General features: G+C 33.9%; 1 protein-coding gene across 1 annotated transcript in view; it reads left to right on the forward strand.

Moving 5' to 3' along the window:
- Window positions 1–15956: 15956 nt before the first annotated feature.
- The window catches only part of LOC128221766 (apolipoprotein(a)-like), a 30022-nt gene continuing 27430 nt past the window's right edge, over window positions 15957–18548 (forward strand). Inside the window, exons 1-2 of the mRNA XM_052930368.1 lie at window positions 15957–16006; window positions 17149–17301. Coding sequence (XP_052786328.1) covers window positions 15985–16006; window positions 17149–17301 — 175 coding nt within the window. The 5' untranslated portion in view covers window positions 15957–15984. The remainder of the gene's footprint in view (window positions 16007–17148; window positions 17302–18548) is intronic.

Below are 18548 nucleotides of genomic sequence, written 5' to 3' on the forward strand. Positions count from 1 at the left end.
ACACTTGTGAGAATCGCAAAATTAGGGTTGACCACGTGTGTTAGCTTTACTCTGACGTCATATCCGCTCAGAATGTTTTCGATTAGGTCGAGTTTGCTTCCGGAAAGTTCAATACCATGTTCGTTGGTCTCGAGAATCATTGTCCATTTTGGAACTGGAACTGTAAGAATACCCATGATTACTTATTTATAACAATAGTCTTAAAGCTGCACTCTCACAGATAAAAAAGGCAACTTTTTTATTTTTTGTCTTGCAACGAGCAAATTTTTCTTAAGTCAATAGAAACCAGTTATATAAGACTGCTGACAAAAATAAACATCGCAGATTTTTATATTTAATTTCAAAAATTGATGTTTTATGCATTTTTCTTAAACCGTTAGTACCGGTTTAAGCCATAAAACATTATTTTTCGAACGGAAATATGAAAATCGGCGACCTGATTTTTTGTCAGCAATGATTTGCAGATATTTATGCAAAAACTTGCTCTTACCAAGACAAAAAATAAAAATGTTGTAAAAATGGTATGTCTGTGAGAGTGCAGCCTTAAACTGACACATTAATTCAAATCAATACATGCACATGTATAACAAACATCAACTTTGACTGATAAACCTCTTCTACTTACTAAATAATGCAGTTATGGAAAATATTAATAAATGAAAACAAGATTGTAACTGTGTATTTAATAGCAGAATGCACAAAAATGATAAATGACTGGGGAATGCTAAAAGATGAACTGTGGTCTACTTAAGTCTCATAGGGTAGAACTACCGTGTTTTATGCACATTTCTTTCAAATAAAATCTGGTATCCTTTATAAGAACCATTGTTTTGGACACTTATTCATCCCTAAAGGAATATTGAAACAATATCATTAATTGTGTTAAATCTTATTTGGGAGTGAGAGTGCATCTTTAAATGAATGTACAATCGAACATCGTTGGCTCGAAGTCCGAGGGACAACGAAAATACCTCGAGCTTGGAAAATTCGAACCAAGCGTGAATGTTTACAGAAAAGCATTCTGTTTACAAGAAATCGGTCATTTACATCCAATTCGAGCCAACGAGGATTTCGAACGTTGCAAGTTCGAGGCAAGCAAGTTCGAGCCAATTGGACTCGAATGTAGAAAAAAACAACACGGTTTAGCCTAGAAACTTTACCCTAAAATTTAGTTAATTGACACAAAACTAAACACAACAACTGGTATACAGTTCAGCAATGGACGTACAAAACAAAATAAGAAGTTAGTGTTAGAAATTATATTTTATATATGTTTGTTAAAGCTTCATTTTTTCAACTTTTTTCATTTTTTTGGGTCTGGGAATGAGTAATTCTTTGCATAAATATTTACAAACTAGTAATAAAAGACTGCTGAAAAAAAATCAGATCGATGATTTGCATATTTCTGTTCCAAAATGAATGTGTGATGGCTTAAACCGTTATTAACCGTTTATGAGAACAACAACATAAAAACATCATTTTTTAAACTTCAATATAAAAATCTGCGATCTATTTTTTGTCAGCAGTCTTCAATGACTGGTTGACATGCATTTTCCAACAAGGCCGTTCCACGACAAAAAATAAAACAGTTGTCAAAACGTTCAATCTGTGAGAGTGCAGCTTTAACAGCCATTCCAAAACATGTTTAATTTCATGAATACATATAAGTACTTAACAATACTTTATTTCATCATCTATGGATCACATTTCCGTAAATTTATTCGAAGGAAATAAAATGTTCACTCACCGGTTGGTGCTTTTTTTGGTATAATATGCTTGTCACGATTAACGATAACACTAATGCCGATTATTCCACCGATGGTAAAAATAACAGAAATAATCAGCAAAGACGATTTAAACTGGCCAAAACCCTTAAATGGTTCCTGTGTGGCTTCTTCAGATATTTCTATGCCGGTGTTAACATTGTTCTTGTATGACAAAACCGAAATTTCTTCTTCCGCCATGTTAAACGGCGGAAATCTTGTGATACTGGGAAACGCTGAAGACGTTCAGTTTAGACGTTTCTTATGAATAAGTAACAGATCAGATAACGTTTATCTTAACGAGTTAAAATATTTTACTGTTTTTTTTTTCTTTTCCAAATTGACATCTAATTGATTCAGTCAGATATGATGATTATAGACAGCAAACATCATTTATTCATACACCTTTCATTTGCGATTGTCGCTTTATCGCTTTTTAATGGAACAAGCAGGTTTTCTAGGTTTGTATTGGTTACGTCTTGACTCAGATACGCGAAAAATAAAAAGATTATAGGTTTAGAATTTCTATAGTATTACTAATTTTGTCAAAATATTTTGACTGATTGCAGTGTAACGGACTATACAAATTGCTATGAGCACCTGTCGGGGTTCGAGCCCACGACCTGTCGCTCTGCAGGCTGACACTTTAACGCGTCGCTATAAAAGCTAGGTCAATAGCGAGACCGTACAAGTGCCGCTTATACACATCGTATACCCGGTTACAGTAAAACAGATTATATGTACCACATAAATCATTTTTACCATTTTTGCTATAATCTATAAAAACATTTAAACGACAATATCAAAATTCTGAGTCTGAGTCTTAAACGAAGATAGCCAAGCATCCTTGCACGTGCGGAAGATGGGACCAATTATGCTGTGTAGGGTTTGCTCATACCTACGTGGCGCAATTTTCGGTGTGCATGGGACGTTATTCGGTCACCGGTTTCTTAGGCCGCAGAGTGCTCCCAAAACCGTAGTTTTTCAGCGGTTTTGCCATACCTGTTAATGTAAAGTTAATGCCGACGATATCTCCGGAACCAAAAATGCGGGACGGTCTGGACCGGTATTGGTGTTTAGGTATCTCCATTCTCTATGTGACGAGACCGTCGGAGCATCTCTGACGTGTCGGCGTCAACGTTTCCTTACGCTTGCAACTTTTTCGCTTAAGATCTAAATGGCGCGAAAATGCCGTAAAATGGGGTACCTCGTTTCGAAGAAAAAATACTGATATTTTAGTTAGACTTGCACCACAACTACAGAATTTTCCATTAGAATACTAGGATTCAAGATCAATTGGTTAATTTAAATGGTATTTTTCAAGATACTACCAATCTGCATGAAAAGTACTTTGTTTTGAAAAACGATCGGCTTTCTTCTGTTTCTTCAAAACGTCAAGTCCCTAAAGGCATCACTTAGCTCAAAGAAAAAGGTGCCATTATGGTGGTGGACTATTCGACAAAGCATTTAGTCGTCTAACTCGCGAAATGATAAGTACAGCTTTAACTACGATACAAAGAACATGTCATATTTAGTCACAATAAAAATATGCATACAAAATTGTAGTAGTCTTATCACTTTATCTCAGACATGTGTCATATCTGTTACAAAGTACACTGCTTTATATCAATTCCAATCATATTTAAATGGCGTGCATGAAATCTGCTCCAAAACACGCGAGCAGCTGACACCATTCGGAACTCATCGGCCATTTTTATCGAAAACAGCCTCGGATGTTTTATAGTGTTTATTCAGAAATATATGTAGACATGTTGTCCATGTGTATACATTTGAGTAATATATATATATATATATATATAAGTTGTCAAGTGATCAATGCAATATTTATAATATACAGAACATATATGACATCGCATTGAATATAAAACGTATACAGTTACTATTGTATACATGTAGAAATTAAAATCAATACATGACAATATATGACAGCGAGAGATCAGTGTGAAATAACGTTTGTATAGGCTATCACTAACTATTTATAATAATATTGATACATGTTTCTTAAATTAAATGCATAATTAACATACATGGCTTAATTTCTATTCTCTTGAACATATTCGGATTGCATTAATTCACCAAATTTTGGTACGTTTGGATGGATGTATATGGACGGTTTACATAATCAAAAAGTGGTACGTTTAAGTCCGCTGCTAGTAGATCGCGTAGTAATTTTATTCAGCAGTTAAACTTTATGACTTAACTCTTGGGGATCTTATTGATGTTTGCAATAATTCACCTCACTGGCAATCACTTTAAACTTAGATCAATAAATACAACTCTAAAACACTACATTTAGTTAATGATATAATTAAAAAAAAAATACTTGAAATGATGTACCGGCATACATCCGAGGTGGTTTTCGATAAAAATGGCCGAGGAGTTCCGAATGCAGCTGACATATTAACATCAGTTAGTTTCATGCTCTTTGAAACTACACGTTTCCAAATGTTATTTGTTTCGAATTTCATTTAACAAAAATCAACCAAATAAACGGATTTTAACCCTTTCAGACAGAACATCGACCCAGTACCACCAATTGTTTCAATTTCAAACCTTTACATGGGATAGTTATTGGCATAGTATCACATTTCAACGGTCATTTGAAAAAAGCACTGAATGTCAGCGACAGTATTCAATAAATAAATCGCGTATTTCTGAATTCATTCGACAATACCATATTACACATTTCCGTCATATAAAGCAATAAGACAAAAAATAACGGATATGCTCTTAGTACAATAGCGCATTTTCTGACGCTTCAAAACACAGGGGAAGTCTCAGTGATTGTTTTATAAACAGGCAACATGCGTTACTTCCCTTTGTTTTGAATAATAGTTTACTTTAACTGAGAAACAGTAACTGCGTGCTTATACACTGCTGTTTATAAATGTGAGCATTTGCCGTCGAGCAGGAATTAAGTTAAAATTGTACATAATGACAATGTATTAATGATTAGTGTAGCTTAATCTGCATCCAACCAGATTTTAAAAGGTTTTTCCTCGTCCTTTGAATTACTGCCCTTTAAAAATCTAATTAAAATATGTTTCTTTTATTGAAATAATAACACGTTAAAATATTGAAAATATAAGAAACCTTAAAATAATTTTATAAAATTAAGTATATATTATGTATATAAATTAAAGAATATATATCCTGAAGTATGGATAATTAGGAGCGGTTTTGCAAAATTAAAACCGGATGCTGTTAAAAAAAACCTAATTTTGGCGTTCGTTTTCCGCGAACAGTACGATTCCAGTCATGCACTGATACAATAGCCGCATATCGATGATGTTTCACACAACCATTCGTCATCATCTAATTTCAAACTTGTTTATTTCCTTGAAAATATCATTTTTATTACCTTATCGGATGACGATATAAAAGGAAATCAAATTTCCTTATTTGCAACCATCAACACATTAATAATCGGATTTCATAATGCTTTATACGGTATTGGTGTATTGTTGACAGGAGACTGGTATAAAAAAATCATTCGACCTGCAAACGGGATACAGTAAACATAGAACTTATAACGTGTTCAAATTTTTATCTTTATATATATATATATATATATATATATATATATATATATATATATATATATATATATATATATATATATATTCTACAGTTATCAACTTTTTATCTAGAAATAAATTATGTTGTCATATTTGCCTAAAGGTCTTCATTGAAGAATAATAGCCGAGGTAAATAATGTTTCTGCGTTCAATATAAACTGCACATTTCACATATATAATAAGTAAATATCTGTTTTGTTTCATGATAAAGCATGATATATTCTGACGTCATATGATAAACTGTTTCTTATCTATAAAAAGACAGGTAAAAATGACTTGTTGCAGTGATTTTCCAGCGTTATTATGACGTCATAAGATCTTCAAATAAATATGGCCTTTTATTCTTTTTCTTAATATTGTAACCTTCGTTTGACCTGCGATGTAATTAGGTCACCGATTTGCAGATAAAACATCTCTGTTACTTGATGGGTAAGATTTATCATTGAATGCTACCTTAAATTTATTACATGATTTTGCTTAATACTCTGGCTTGAAAATTGACTTTGATAAGACTTATTTAAGATGGATTTGTTCCCTAAAATATAGCTTAAGGTCAATTAAAACAAAATGAAAAAATAATCTTGGGAGCTACCCAGTTTAAATTATTATGGTTGATATTTGATGTAGATCTTAGAAAATCTTACAAGCAAACTTGAAAAGGAGAAGAAATGTAACAGTTATTGAAAAGGAAGGAAGTTAACTCCAATTAAAAGTATCACTGTTGTTACTTCTTATTTTCTAAACATATTTTTATGTCATTTCCAAACCCTAGTACACATGTGTTCAATAAAATCACAAAATGTTTAATTTTATTATTATTATTATTATTTTTTATTATTTTTTTAAATTTTTTTTTTGGAGGGGGGGGGGGAGGATGGACCCCATAAGATAAACAAAACTCTGTTTAAGTAAAAGAGTTCAGTAATGGAGGTCTAAAATGATAAATGTTGTAGCAAATTGCAATAACTTACATTATCTTGGCTTTGAAAATTTGTGAATAGGGAAGGAAGATATAATGTATTTGTAAACTCATTGTTTGATATGTTAAATACTTTATACAGGGAAGTTATTGGTACACATACAATAAAGAAATTAAAACAATAATAAACTTGATAAACATACATGATGGTTTTTTCTATAGTGTATATGCACTGTGTTTTTGTGGGGTTTTATGCTGTTGTTCCATGTTTCTGGTTTGTGATTGTTTGTTTTAGTGTTCTATGGCGTGTACCAGGGGTTTATGTTTAAACTTTTGGATTAACTGACCTTGTTTCTGTAATTTTTCATATCAATATTAAAAAAAGTTGTCCATCTGCAGCAATAATGATATACATTTATGAGTTTATTTCACAGTAATGATTTGACAACTAACGTTATCTTAATATAAATTAAAGAAAATGAGTTGTTTACGAATGGCTGGGGGGAAATGAACTATGGTAGCCGTAGAGATGCGTTGACTGAAAACTGATTTTCATTGAATGTTCATTATGTTAAAGTAGAATAATGGTGAACCGAACACTGAATTGGTTGAGGGAATTATATTACATAATTCGGTTCATAAAATATGGAATTTGTAATGCCCTTACATGTTCGGAAAGATCTTAATGGAGTTTCGATGATTTCATTTAAGAATTAGTCTAAACCTGATCACTGATGTGTATTTTATCTAAAATAAATTTTGGAAAGCAAACATGAAACTACTCGTATTATCCTTTCCTAAGTTTATACCAGATAAAAGAATATGCATATCAGTGCATTGGGAACATTGTCATCGGTGGTTTGTTTACATTTACGTTTACATTTTCATGATGAAGGACTGCATAAGAAAGGTTTAAGCCAAAAACTGAGGCCTAAATTCTGAACACAAAAATAAGTCTACAATGTGCGCTAAGCGTAACATGCTGGTATAAATATCATAATTTTATATGTGTTTATGGGAATTAGAGAGTAGTAAAATTGAAAGTTGCTTTTATTTGAGAGTTTCCACTTGAAATTTTTAGCAAAAACCTTAAAACTTAACTAGCAATTTCAAGTTTTTACTCAATTTTGAGAGTTTGCGAATGCTTAATTCGAGCCCTGCCTTCTTTCTTACTTTTGAAGCTACAGCTTTGAAATTTGGACCATGTGTACAGTTTTAAGAACAAAAATCAAGCTGAACCCATTTCATTCTAAGGCCCAGTTAGATATCATATCTTAAATATCTGGGCATTTTTAGCTCGACTGTTCAAAGCATAAGGAGGGATATACTACTCGCCCCTGCGTCGGTGTCGGCGTCGGCGTCCGGTTAAAGTTTTAGGGCAAGTTGGGATTTTCACTTATAAGTCCAATACCCTTCATTCAATTGACTAAATACTTCACAAAGTTGTTCAGGGCCATCACATAATGAGGTTAGATAACTCCATATTATCTTTCATACAAATCATGGCCCCTGATTGACTATTGAACTAAGGTTACAGTTTAAGGGCAGGTTGGGATATTTATTGATAACTTCTAAACCCTTCATTCGATTGACTTAATACTTCACACAATTGTTCAGGACCATCACACAAAGAGGTTACATAACTCCATATTATCCTTAATACAAGTTATGGCCCCTGATTGACTAAGGTTAAAGTTTTAGGGCAGGTCAAAGTTTTAGGGCAAGTTGGGATTTTAATAAAACAAGAGCCGTCGTAAGACAGCGCGTTCGACTACGCCACTTTGACTTAGAGGTGAATACAATACCGATGTAATATTACCAAGTTTGGTCTCTTTATGTCAAACCTAACTAAAATTATTCGATACACTTTGATGCTGCCTTCCTACACAGCCCTCATTATCATATACAAATATGCCTTTCAAAAGAAATTTAAAAAAAAATCAAGGGCCATAATTTGTATTCAAGGTTAAAATGGAGTTATGCTTTTCGTTGTAAGATGGTCGTAAATAATAATTTTGAATTTTATTAAGTGCATTGAATGAACAGTATAGAATATTTTTTTTATTAAAATCCCAACTTGCCCTTAACTTTTACTTGCCTAAAACTTTAACATAAATCAATCAGGGGCCATACGTTGTATTAAGGATATGGAGTTATGCAACCTTGTTGGATGGTTGTCCTGAAAAATTGTGTGAAGTGTTATGTCAATTGAATGAAGGGTATAGAAGTTATTAATAAATATCCCAACCTGCCCTAAAACTTTAACCTTAGATCCATAGACAATCAGGGACCATAATTTGTATGAAAGATAATATGGAGTTATCTAACCTAATTATGTGATGGCTCTGAACAACTGTGTGAAGTATTAAGTAAATTGAATAAATGGTATTGGATTTTTTAGTGAAAATCCCAACTTGCTCTAAAACTTTAACCTGCCCTAAAATTTTAACCTGCCCTAAAACTTTAACCTTAGTCAATCAGGGGCCATAACTTGTATTAAGGATAACATGGAGTTATGTAACCTGATTGTGTGATGGTCCTGAACAACTGTGAAGTATTAAGTCAATTGACCAAAGGGTATAGAAGTTAATAATAAATATCCCAACCTGCCCTAAAGTTTTAACCTAAGTTTCATAGTCAATCAGGGGCCATAATCTGTGTAAAAAATAATATGGAGTTATCTAACCTCATCATGTGATAGCCATGGACAACTGTGTGAAGTATTAAGTCAATTGAAAGAAGGGTATTGGACTTATAAGTGAAAATCCCAACCTGCCCTAAAACTTTAACCGGACGCCGACGCCGACATCGACGCCGGGGCTAGTAGTATAGCCCATCTATTCTTCGAATAGTCGAGCTGAAAACTTCTATACCCCTCATTCAATGCACTTTATATTACGCATAATTATTGACGACCATCTTACAACAAGGAACATACATAAAAATTATGGCCCTTTAATGCTTTTTTTATATTAATTTCTTTTGAAAGGCACATTTTTATATTCTTAACGGCATTTTCATAAAGGAAAAACAAGTTATTTGAATAACTTGCATCATTCTTCGGGCAAGCTGGTGGGAGGGGAGCGTCAAAGTCACCTCATGTATCGAATAATTTTAGCTAGATTTGACATAAAGAGACCAAACTTGGTATATACGAAGAGTTTATGGAGACCTTTTATCGAAATGCGGTTGAGACCCCTATGATCAAGGTCAAGGTTACCATTAAAAGAAAAAGGGTTGGTATTGAATATCTTAAGTAAGGGTCTACATATTGTGACCAAACATTGTATATAGGAAGAGTTTATAGAGACCTTTCCTGAGATTGTGTTTTGGGCCTCAAGAGTTATGGTCTAGGTCAAGGTCACTGTTTCTAAAAATAGAAATATGGTTACTACTGAATAACTCAAGTAAGGGTTGACAAAGTGTGACCAAACTTGGTATAAAGGACAAGTTTATGCAGAGCTTTCATGGATTTTCTTTTGGTCCCCCTACGGTCAAGGTCACTGTTTCTAAAAATGGATCATTGTTTCAGTTATGGTTGACATACTGTGACAAAACTTGATATGTAAGAAGAGTTTACGGAGGACTTCCATGGGATTGTGTTTGGAGCCCCTAGGATCAAGGTTACTCTTACGAAAAGAAAGCAACTGAAACTGAATCTCTTCTGCCAATCAGAGATTATGCGAAGGACAGGGAGATGATAGTTCAAGTTGGCAAGCCCACAATGATGGCTCTTCTCAGATATTAACCTAAACGCATCCAACTAAACGGACTTTATGCAAAATGCTCTGTGACTTGTTTGACCCGATTTACCCAATTGTTTAAACACCAGTGTATGTTCCAAACCAACAGTCCCAAGACCCTTAAATAAGTGAAAAACAAACACTTGATGTTAATATGCTGATATGTACTCTATATAAACTTAATCTAAGGTTTGAGAATGATCCTGCCACTGAGCTGATGAAACCAGTATCACTGTTTTTATTGGCAATTATTTATGTTCATATTGATTTCAAGTGATAAACTTCAGTTTTAGCAATGAGTGATAGAAGGGTGCTACACCCTGTCTTTCGTTAATAGCACTCCTCTGCAATAATGGTGACCAGTAAATGATTATGAACACATACTTCCTTAATAAATCAGGCAGTTGAAGCCTAAAACTATTTGAATTGAACACATTTATAATGTTGTTTTTCAAAATGATGATATTTATGTTCTTCACAGCATGATACAATGTACATTTTGATAGCAACATTTCCATTTTTCTATAATATCTTCCTTTTTCTAAACTTGGCTAAACCTTACAAATAATTTTAGGTTGAGCTTTTGCCTATGAATAAGCATCAATTTAATTTGTCAGGTCCTATGTCGACAATTGAATACTTCTTGAAAATTCATGACTTGTACATGCTAAGTAGTAAGTCTGTTTTAAACTGTTTTTATAAATGAGCCTATTAATTAGCTCGTCTATTCGAAGAATAAGGAGAGCTATACTACTCACCCTGGCATCAGTGTCGGCGTCACATCTATGTTGAGGTTTAGCATGCAAGCACCTTTAAAGCTGCACTCTCACAGATTTACCATTTTTACAACTTTTTTATTTTTTTTGTCTTGGAATGAGCAAGTTATTGCGTAATTATCTGAAAACCATTGATATAAGATTGCTGACAAAAAATCAGATCGTAGATTTTCATATTTCCTTTCAAAAATTAATGTTTTATGGCCCAAACCGTTACGTTTAAGAAAAATGCATAAAAGATCAATTCTTGAACTAAAATATAAAAATCTGTGTTCTAATTTTTTTGTCAGCTGCCTTATTTAAATGTTTTCCATGGATTTTCGCAAAAATTGGCTCGTTCCAAGACAAAAAATAAAAAAAAGTTGTCAAAATGTTCAATCTGTGAGAGTGCAGCTTTAAGTAATTATCTCAGTAAATACATCATTTATGCATTGAGACTTTGGATATATATTCCCAACTATCTAACCTACTAAATTAATGAAGTTACATGTAGATAACACTTATATTTAAATATAATGCAAATAATAGGCCTTTATTATTTGACTTAGAAATTCTGGTTAATGTTTTGCATGTAAGCACACATAGGTTAATATCTCAGCAACTACTTGATGTATTGCATAAAGACTTTATAAAATGGTACTCAATCATCAAACCTACTTAATTAACCAAGTTAGATAACTCTAGTTTTTATTTAATGAAATTATGCCTTTATTATTAGACTTAGAAATTCTGGTTAAGGTTTTGCATGTAAGCACACATAGGTTAATATCTCAGCAACTACTTGATGTATTGCATTGAGACTTTATACAATGGTACTCAACCATCCAATCTACTTAAATAACCAAGTAAGATAACTCTAGTTTGCAACAAATTCAAATAATGACCCTTTTTCATTCAACATAGAAATTCTGGTTAAGGTTATGCATGTAACCACTTTTAAGTCAAAACCTCAGCGAATACATCATGTATTGCATTGAAACTTTAAACACAGGATCTCAACTATTCAACCTTCTTAATTAAACAAGTAAAATAACTTTATCTTACACATTATATAATTTTTGCCCCTTTATTATGCGACTTGGAAATTCTGGTTAAGGTTTTGCTTGTTAGCACACATATGTTAATATCTCAGTAACTACTTGATGTATTGCATTGAGACTTTATACATTGGTACTCAACCACTCAACCTACTTGAATAACCAACTTAGATAACTGATTTTTCAAATAATGGCCCTTTATTTTTGAACTTAGAAATTCTGGTTAGAATTTTGCATGTAACCACATTTATGTTAATATCTCAGCAAATACAACATGCATTGCATTGAAACTTTATACAAGGGCTCCCAGCCATTTAACTTCCTTAATTAATCAAGTTAGATAACTATATCCTGTATACAATATAAATTTTGCCCCTTTATTATTCGACTTAGAAATTCTGGTCAAGGTTTTGCATGTAAGCACATATAAGTTAATATCTCACCAACTACTTGATTTATTGATTTGAGATTTATTACAACGGTACTCAACGATCAAGCGTACCATCAAGTCTGTATTTCATTAAAAACTAAATGTTTTGAATTTTACACAAATCTTCGCAGGCATCATTCTAATCTAAATTCACAGTGATCCATGCATGTTTCGCCGAAACTTTTCAATCCTTACACTGAAAAGCTGTCTCTGTGACAGCTCTTGTTAACTGATCTAATTATACAAAAGTGTAAATGATGCAGTTTGTATTTTCAATTTAAAGCATATTTACCTCCATTCCATGCTTTATGAGCAATTAACTATTATATAAACATCGCATTTTTTCTCTTAATAATAATTTAGAATGGTTTTGAAAATAGGTTGATGTTGTTGTTGTTGTTATAATGTTATATTTGAGTGATGCATATTTACTGTATCTTTGAATACATATGTTTTAATAAATGGTTTTCTACCTTGACCTCCTTTGACCCGATTATCACTAAAATCAATAGGGGTCATGAACTAGTCAGGCCCAACCTCCAAGTCAAGTTTGAGGGCCATGGGTGCAGGCTTTGACGAGTTATCACTTGGACAAACTTTAAGCATTCAAAGTCACTGTTACCTTGACCATAGACCCAATGACCCCTCTAATCAATAAGGGTCATCGACTGGTCAGGTCAAGCCTCCATGTCAAGTTTGATGACCATAGGACAAGGCATTATTTAGTTATCAGTCGGAGAAGCTTTGTTAACCTTTTCGCGTTAAAGTTCACTGTGTCATTGACCTTTGGCCCAACGACCCCTAAAATCAATAAGTCATTAGATGACCCCTGTTGTTTTCAGGAGTCATAAGTTCAATCATCAAGGCCATAATGTTTGACAAACATATCTTGTTCATGATTATATCAATTATTCATAAATTGAAAAAAAAATGATATTTCAGTTTTTCTTAAAGTACACAATATACGTAATTTCATTTGCGACAATGATATCAGTTAACATTTCATGCACATTAAAGATTCTCCTATTTTTTATGTAAACTATCTGCAAGAATAACAAAGACTGTGCGAATCCCAAGATATCATCCAAACATAAATTATTTGTTCAAATTATGCCCCTCAGGGGTCAAAACTGGCACTGCACCTGGGGTCACAAGTTGCCTACAGACTTATTTAAGAAATATTTTCAAAAAACTTTCTTGTTTCAAACCACAAGGCTCATACCTTTGATATTTGTTGGGGAGTATCAAACAAACAACGCTTTTCCGGACCGGAAGCTTCGTATTAAGAAACAACCGCATCCGTGATACCAAGCCGGAAGTTCTGTTCAGGGATCGTACAGAGATAAATAAATCAGACCGAAGCTCCATATTCAGATGCATCACCGTCCGTGATTCCAAGCCGGAAGTCCCGTAAGTTCAAGCAGAACTTATGATATCAAACCGGAAGTTTAATATTGAGATACAGCAGCACCCGTGATACCCAACCGGAAGTTCTGTACAGGGATCAAGTACAACTCTTCATATCAGACAGGAATCTCCATATTGAGATGCAGCAGCATCCGTGATACGAAGCCGGAATTTCGACACGGGGATCAAGCTGGAATCATGACATCAGACTCAATATGGAAATTCAACATCAGCCGAACCGGTAGTTCTGTAAACGGGCAAAGCCAAAGTCGATTGCTTATTTTTTCCATAGCCTGATTAAAAGAAAGGTATAAGAGTTTTTTTTTTTGTTTTTTTTTAAATAATGAAGGTATGCGTTTTGGTTAAAATGATCATGATAATGCTACAATTTATGAGCTTCGAAATGGCAACCAACTAGTTCTCTAGATAGGTTGGAAGTGTTCTCTTCTTCGTGCTTATCCTTATGCTTCTGAAGAACCACGTTCCTGAATATTTACATGTTACTGGAGCGTTACTAAAGTTAGGTACTTTTATGTATACAAAAGTTGATCCGTTTTACCAGGGCGTTTTATCACGCTATTTTAAGCAAGGCGGAAGTAGTTCCGAGACTACACACGGTACTCGCATGATACGGAGTCAGAAAACGACAGTATGTCGATACAGATTTTTCAATACAGCGTGCTGTTTTTACACTGTTGGATATGGAAAAGGAAATTGATAGGCATATGATAATAAAAACGTTTTAATATCCAGACTGCATCTGGCCTGGTTTTCTCGAGCCAGTATAAGTCCATTATAACAAGATTTAGCAAAGCTTACCATGCTTTGAGATAAATCGTGTAGTATGTACATTTTTCAATTTTTGTTTAATTTACTATCTTTATGACAATCACGATACACTAATTTTAGCTCAGTGAAGACTAAGACCAGCATTTGGCAAAATACAAAAAGCTTTTTAAGCTTGTAACACTTACGAATATTTGAAGAAGCCTGTAAAATGGAGTACAAAGGTGGTAAGGTACAAAAATGACATCGTGGGCGGGGCTTTTTAAGCGGTGTGGACTGCGCTTTTTCATTTAAAATGATTAAGAAATGGTTATGTTATTTTTTTTTCTTTCTTCATTCAAAGCAAAAAATTGCCTTCCGATGTAGCATTTATGACGCAATTTATCACGTGGTATATACACACTGAAAGCGGTAACCTTGTTATCGAAAAATACTTTTTTATGAGTGTATAGTCTGTCTGCTTTGTATTGTGACTGTGTGTGTGTATCTTGGTTGATGTCTGTCACAGTGTATGTATACCACGTGATAAACTGTGTCATGAATGCTACGGCGGAAGGCAATCTTTTGATTTGAGACTTTAAACAAAGTTATCATCACTATTTCTTTACTATTTTAATTGAAACATACCAATGTCTACGCCGCTTACGGAGCCCTGCCTTCGGTCTTTTACCAGATTTTAATTGAGAGTTCAGTTTCTTTAAACACTTTGACAAACTTTTTCGCAATACGGCCGTCTGACAAAGCACTGTCAAAACAATATTTTGGAAACAGGTTTGTCGAAGTGTCTGATAAAACTAATGGCCTTATCAAATTTCGGTGATAAAACAAATGCGGGGCTCTTTAAGTGGCATAGACCGCCCTTTGTTTCATTTAAAATGGTGTTGTAAAAGAAAATTTATCTTTGATTTTAGACTTTATTTTAAGCAAAATGTTGCCTTCTGACGTAGCATATATGACGCAATTTATCACGTGGTATACACACATTGTGTCAGACCTTCAGGGGATTCGTTATATCACTAGCCACTGAGCTTCTCCTTGTAGTTTTCATTGTTTTATCATAAACAAGCTTGTTGTGAAGATAGTTGTCTGTAGCCCTACTACCTTCTAAAACCGGTTTAATATTTTTGGTTACATTGTAGGTATCAATCGATTCGAAGCAAAATCGAGTTAAGAAATAAACAAAAAAATGTATATCATGAGTAGAAGCTCTTTATCCTCATACAAATAGAATACAACATGCATTGTAAAAACAATAGCGATTGAATGGCATTGCGTATTTTATGAATCTATGTCATCTAGTGCCTTTAACTATTAAATCTATATAGCAGTACAATCATGTTTGCTAGCTATAAATGATAAGAGTTCTTTTAACTATACAAGTTAAACATGAGAATTCTATGAATGAGTGCATGTAAATCCTTATCATTACTGTAGCTATATGTAATGAAAGTTCAAAAATCATTGAAGATAAGGATGATCTTCGTATAACTTCAACTACTTAGTAACATTGGTTTAAGTGAGGATATGTTTGCCGTTGAAACGAAAGGTAAATCATTTACTTTTATCAATAATAATTGTTTAATACAATATGGTTAGTATTACTGCATTTGATCCAGAAAGTAAATATTGACTCGAGGTGATATTTTGCAGGTCCGGATTTGTTTTGCGTGTCTTCTTATAATGAGAATGTAACAAACTGTAATATTTTTTTTTAACTAATGTATGAGATGTTATATTTTGAATTGGTTAACTTTCCCGTTATCATACTACACCCGTTACCCGTAGGCGAAGCAATAAGTATCGCAAATAAATATAACTAAACAATTACGCAAGTTGTTTATTGAACGTTGTTCTTGACAACATGGTATAAGCCAGTTACTGCACCTATTATGCTCGTGATTGACAGATCCCAGCGTTAAGTACATGTATATATTGAGCGGATAATGGGAACCTGCTAGATAGGTTCAAAATTCCTTTTTGACAAAAGTCGATCAGAATTAATGTTTCATAAAATATATAAGTGTAATAAGATGAAGGTATTTGATAAAAATAATTTATATGTGACTTTAGTGGTTTTATTAAAGTGACACTCTTATTCAAAATCAGTACGTACACATGTATAAAAAACGTTAATCTTGATAGATAAACCTTTAACTACTTACTAAATAATGCATTTCTGGAAACTATCAATTACTGACTACAAGATCGTAACCGTGTATTTAATAGCAGAAGGAGCAAAACATATTAAATGATTGGTGAATGCTAAAAGATTTACTGTGATCTACATTAGTCTCCAAGGTATAGATACCGTGTTTAATGCTCATTTCTTTCAAATTTAACTTGGTATCCTTCAAAAGAAGCATTGTTGTCGACATTTATTCATCCTTTTTTGGAATATTAAATCAATATCACTAAATGTGGTAAATCTTATTTGAGAGTAAGAGTGCATTTTTAACAATGCAGTGTTCAATATTTTGGGGTTACTGTTGAATAATATATTTCAAATTGGTATGAATCAGTCGACTTGTGGCGTTTAGGGAACAAAATGAATATCCAAATGTTAAATAAAGCTCCCTAAACATGCATTATTGTGACTAAGTTCGACTGTAATTGAGGATGACGGTCACAACATGTCAACATTTGTCAATATTATACATGATATCCGGAAATAAAATGCTACTTTTTCAGCCATCGTATTACTATGGGTGGTTTGCCTGCACGTGGATGCGGTATCCGGGTCATGCGTAGACCTGGACGTAAACGGCTGTCAGACCAACCCGCATATTTGTGACGATGACCTCTTGGCACGGGTAACTTGTCCTGTGACGTGTAAAAGATGCCGTAAGTATACCCATTGAACGTTTGTTACTCTAATCGTTCCAAGTTGGTGACCCGAACATAGTATTGGTCAAGATATGTGGACCCTTTCAACCCAAATATCTTTTACCCTAAGACTTTTCAACCCTAAAACTTTTCAACCCCTTTCTTAAAACGGATACATTTAAACCCTAAGACATTTCAACCCCTATTTTAGTATTAGGACTTGGGGCAGGACCTTTCAACCCCAAGTTTTTTTTAACCTAAGACTTTTCAACCCCAAGACTTTTCAACCTCTTTCTCAAAACGGATACATTTAAACCCTAAGACTTTTCAACCCCTATCTTAGTATTAGGACTGGGGGCAGGACCTTTCACCCCCAAGACTTTTTAACTCCAATACCTTTCAACCCCAGGGTTTTAACCCCTTTCTCAAAACGGAGACATTTTAACCCTTAGACTTTTCAACCCCTATCTTAGTATTAAGATTGGGAGCAGGACCTTTCAACCCCAAGACGTTTTAACCCCAAAGACCGTTCAACCCCAAGGGTTTTCAACCCCTTTCTCAAAACGGAGACATTTTAACCCTTAGACTTTTCAACCCCTATCTTAGTATTAAGATTGGGAGCAGGACCTTTCAACCCCAAGACGTTTTAACCCCAAAGACCGTTCAACCCTAAGGGTTTTCAACCCCTTTCTCAAAACGGAGACGTTTTAAGCCTTAGACTTTTCAACCCCTATCTTAGTATTAAGATTGGGAGCAGGACCTTTCAACCCCAAGACGTTTTAACCCCAAGACCTTTCAACCCCAAGGGTTTTCAACCCCTTTCTCAAAACGGAGACGTTTTAAGCCTTAGACTTTTCAACCCCTATCTTGGTATTAAGAATTGGGGCAGGACCTTTCAACCCCAAGACGTTTTAACCCCAAGACCTTTCAACCCCAAGGGTTTTCAACCCCTTTCTCAAAACGGAGACATTTTAACCCTTAGACTTTTCAACCCATATCTTAGTATTAAGACTGAGAGCAGGACTTTTCAACCCCAGGACGTTTTAACCCCAAGACCTTTCAACCCCAAGACTTTTTAACTGCAATTCTTTTTAACCCCTTTCTCAAAACGGAGACATTTCAACTCTTAAACATTTCAAACCCCATCTGATTCAACCCCTTATTTTGAAGACTTTTCAACCCCTATATTTAAGACATTTCAATCCCTTATTGTTTGTCAGATGTTATTTTTTATTGTTTTTTTCGCATAGTGCATGGACAAATAT

This window comes from Mya arenaria, chromosome 16 (genome assembly GCF_026914265.1).
Source record: "Mya arenaria isolate MELC-2E11 chromosome 16, ASM2691426v1".
NCBI classification, from domain to species: Eukaryota; Metazoa; Mollusca; class Bivalvia; order Myida; family Myidae; genus Mya; species Mya arenaria.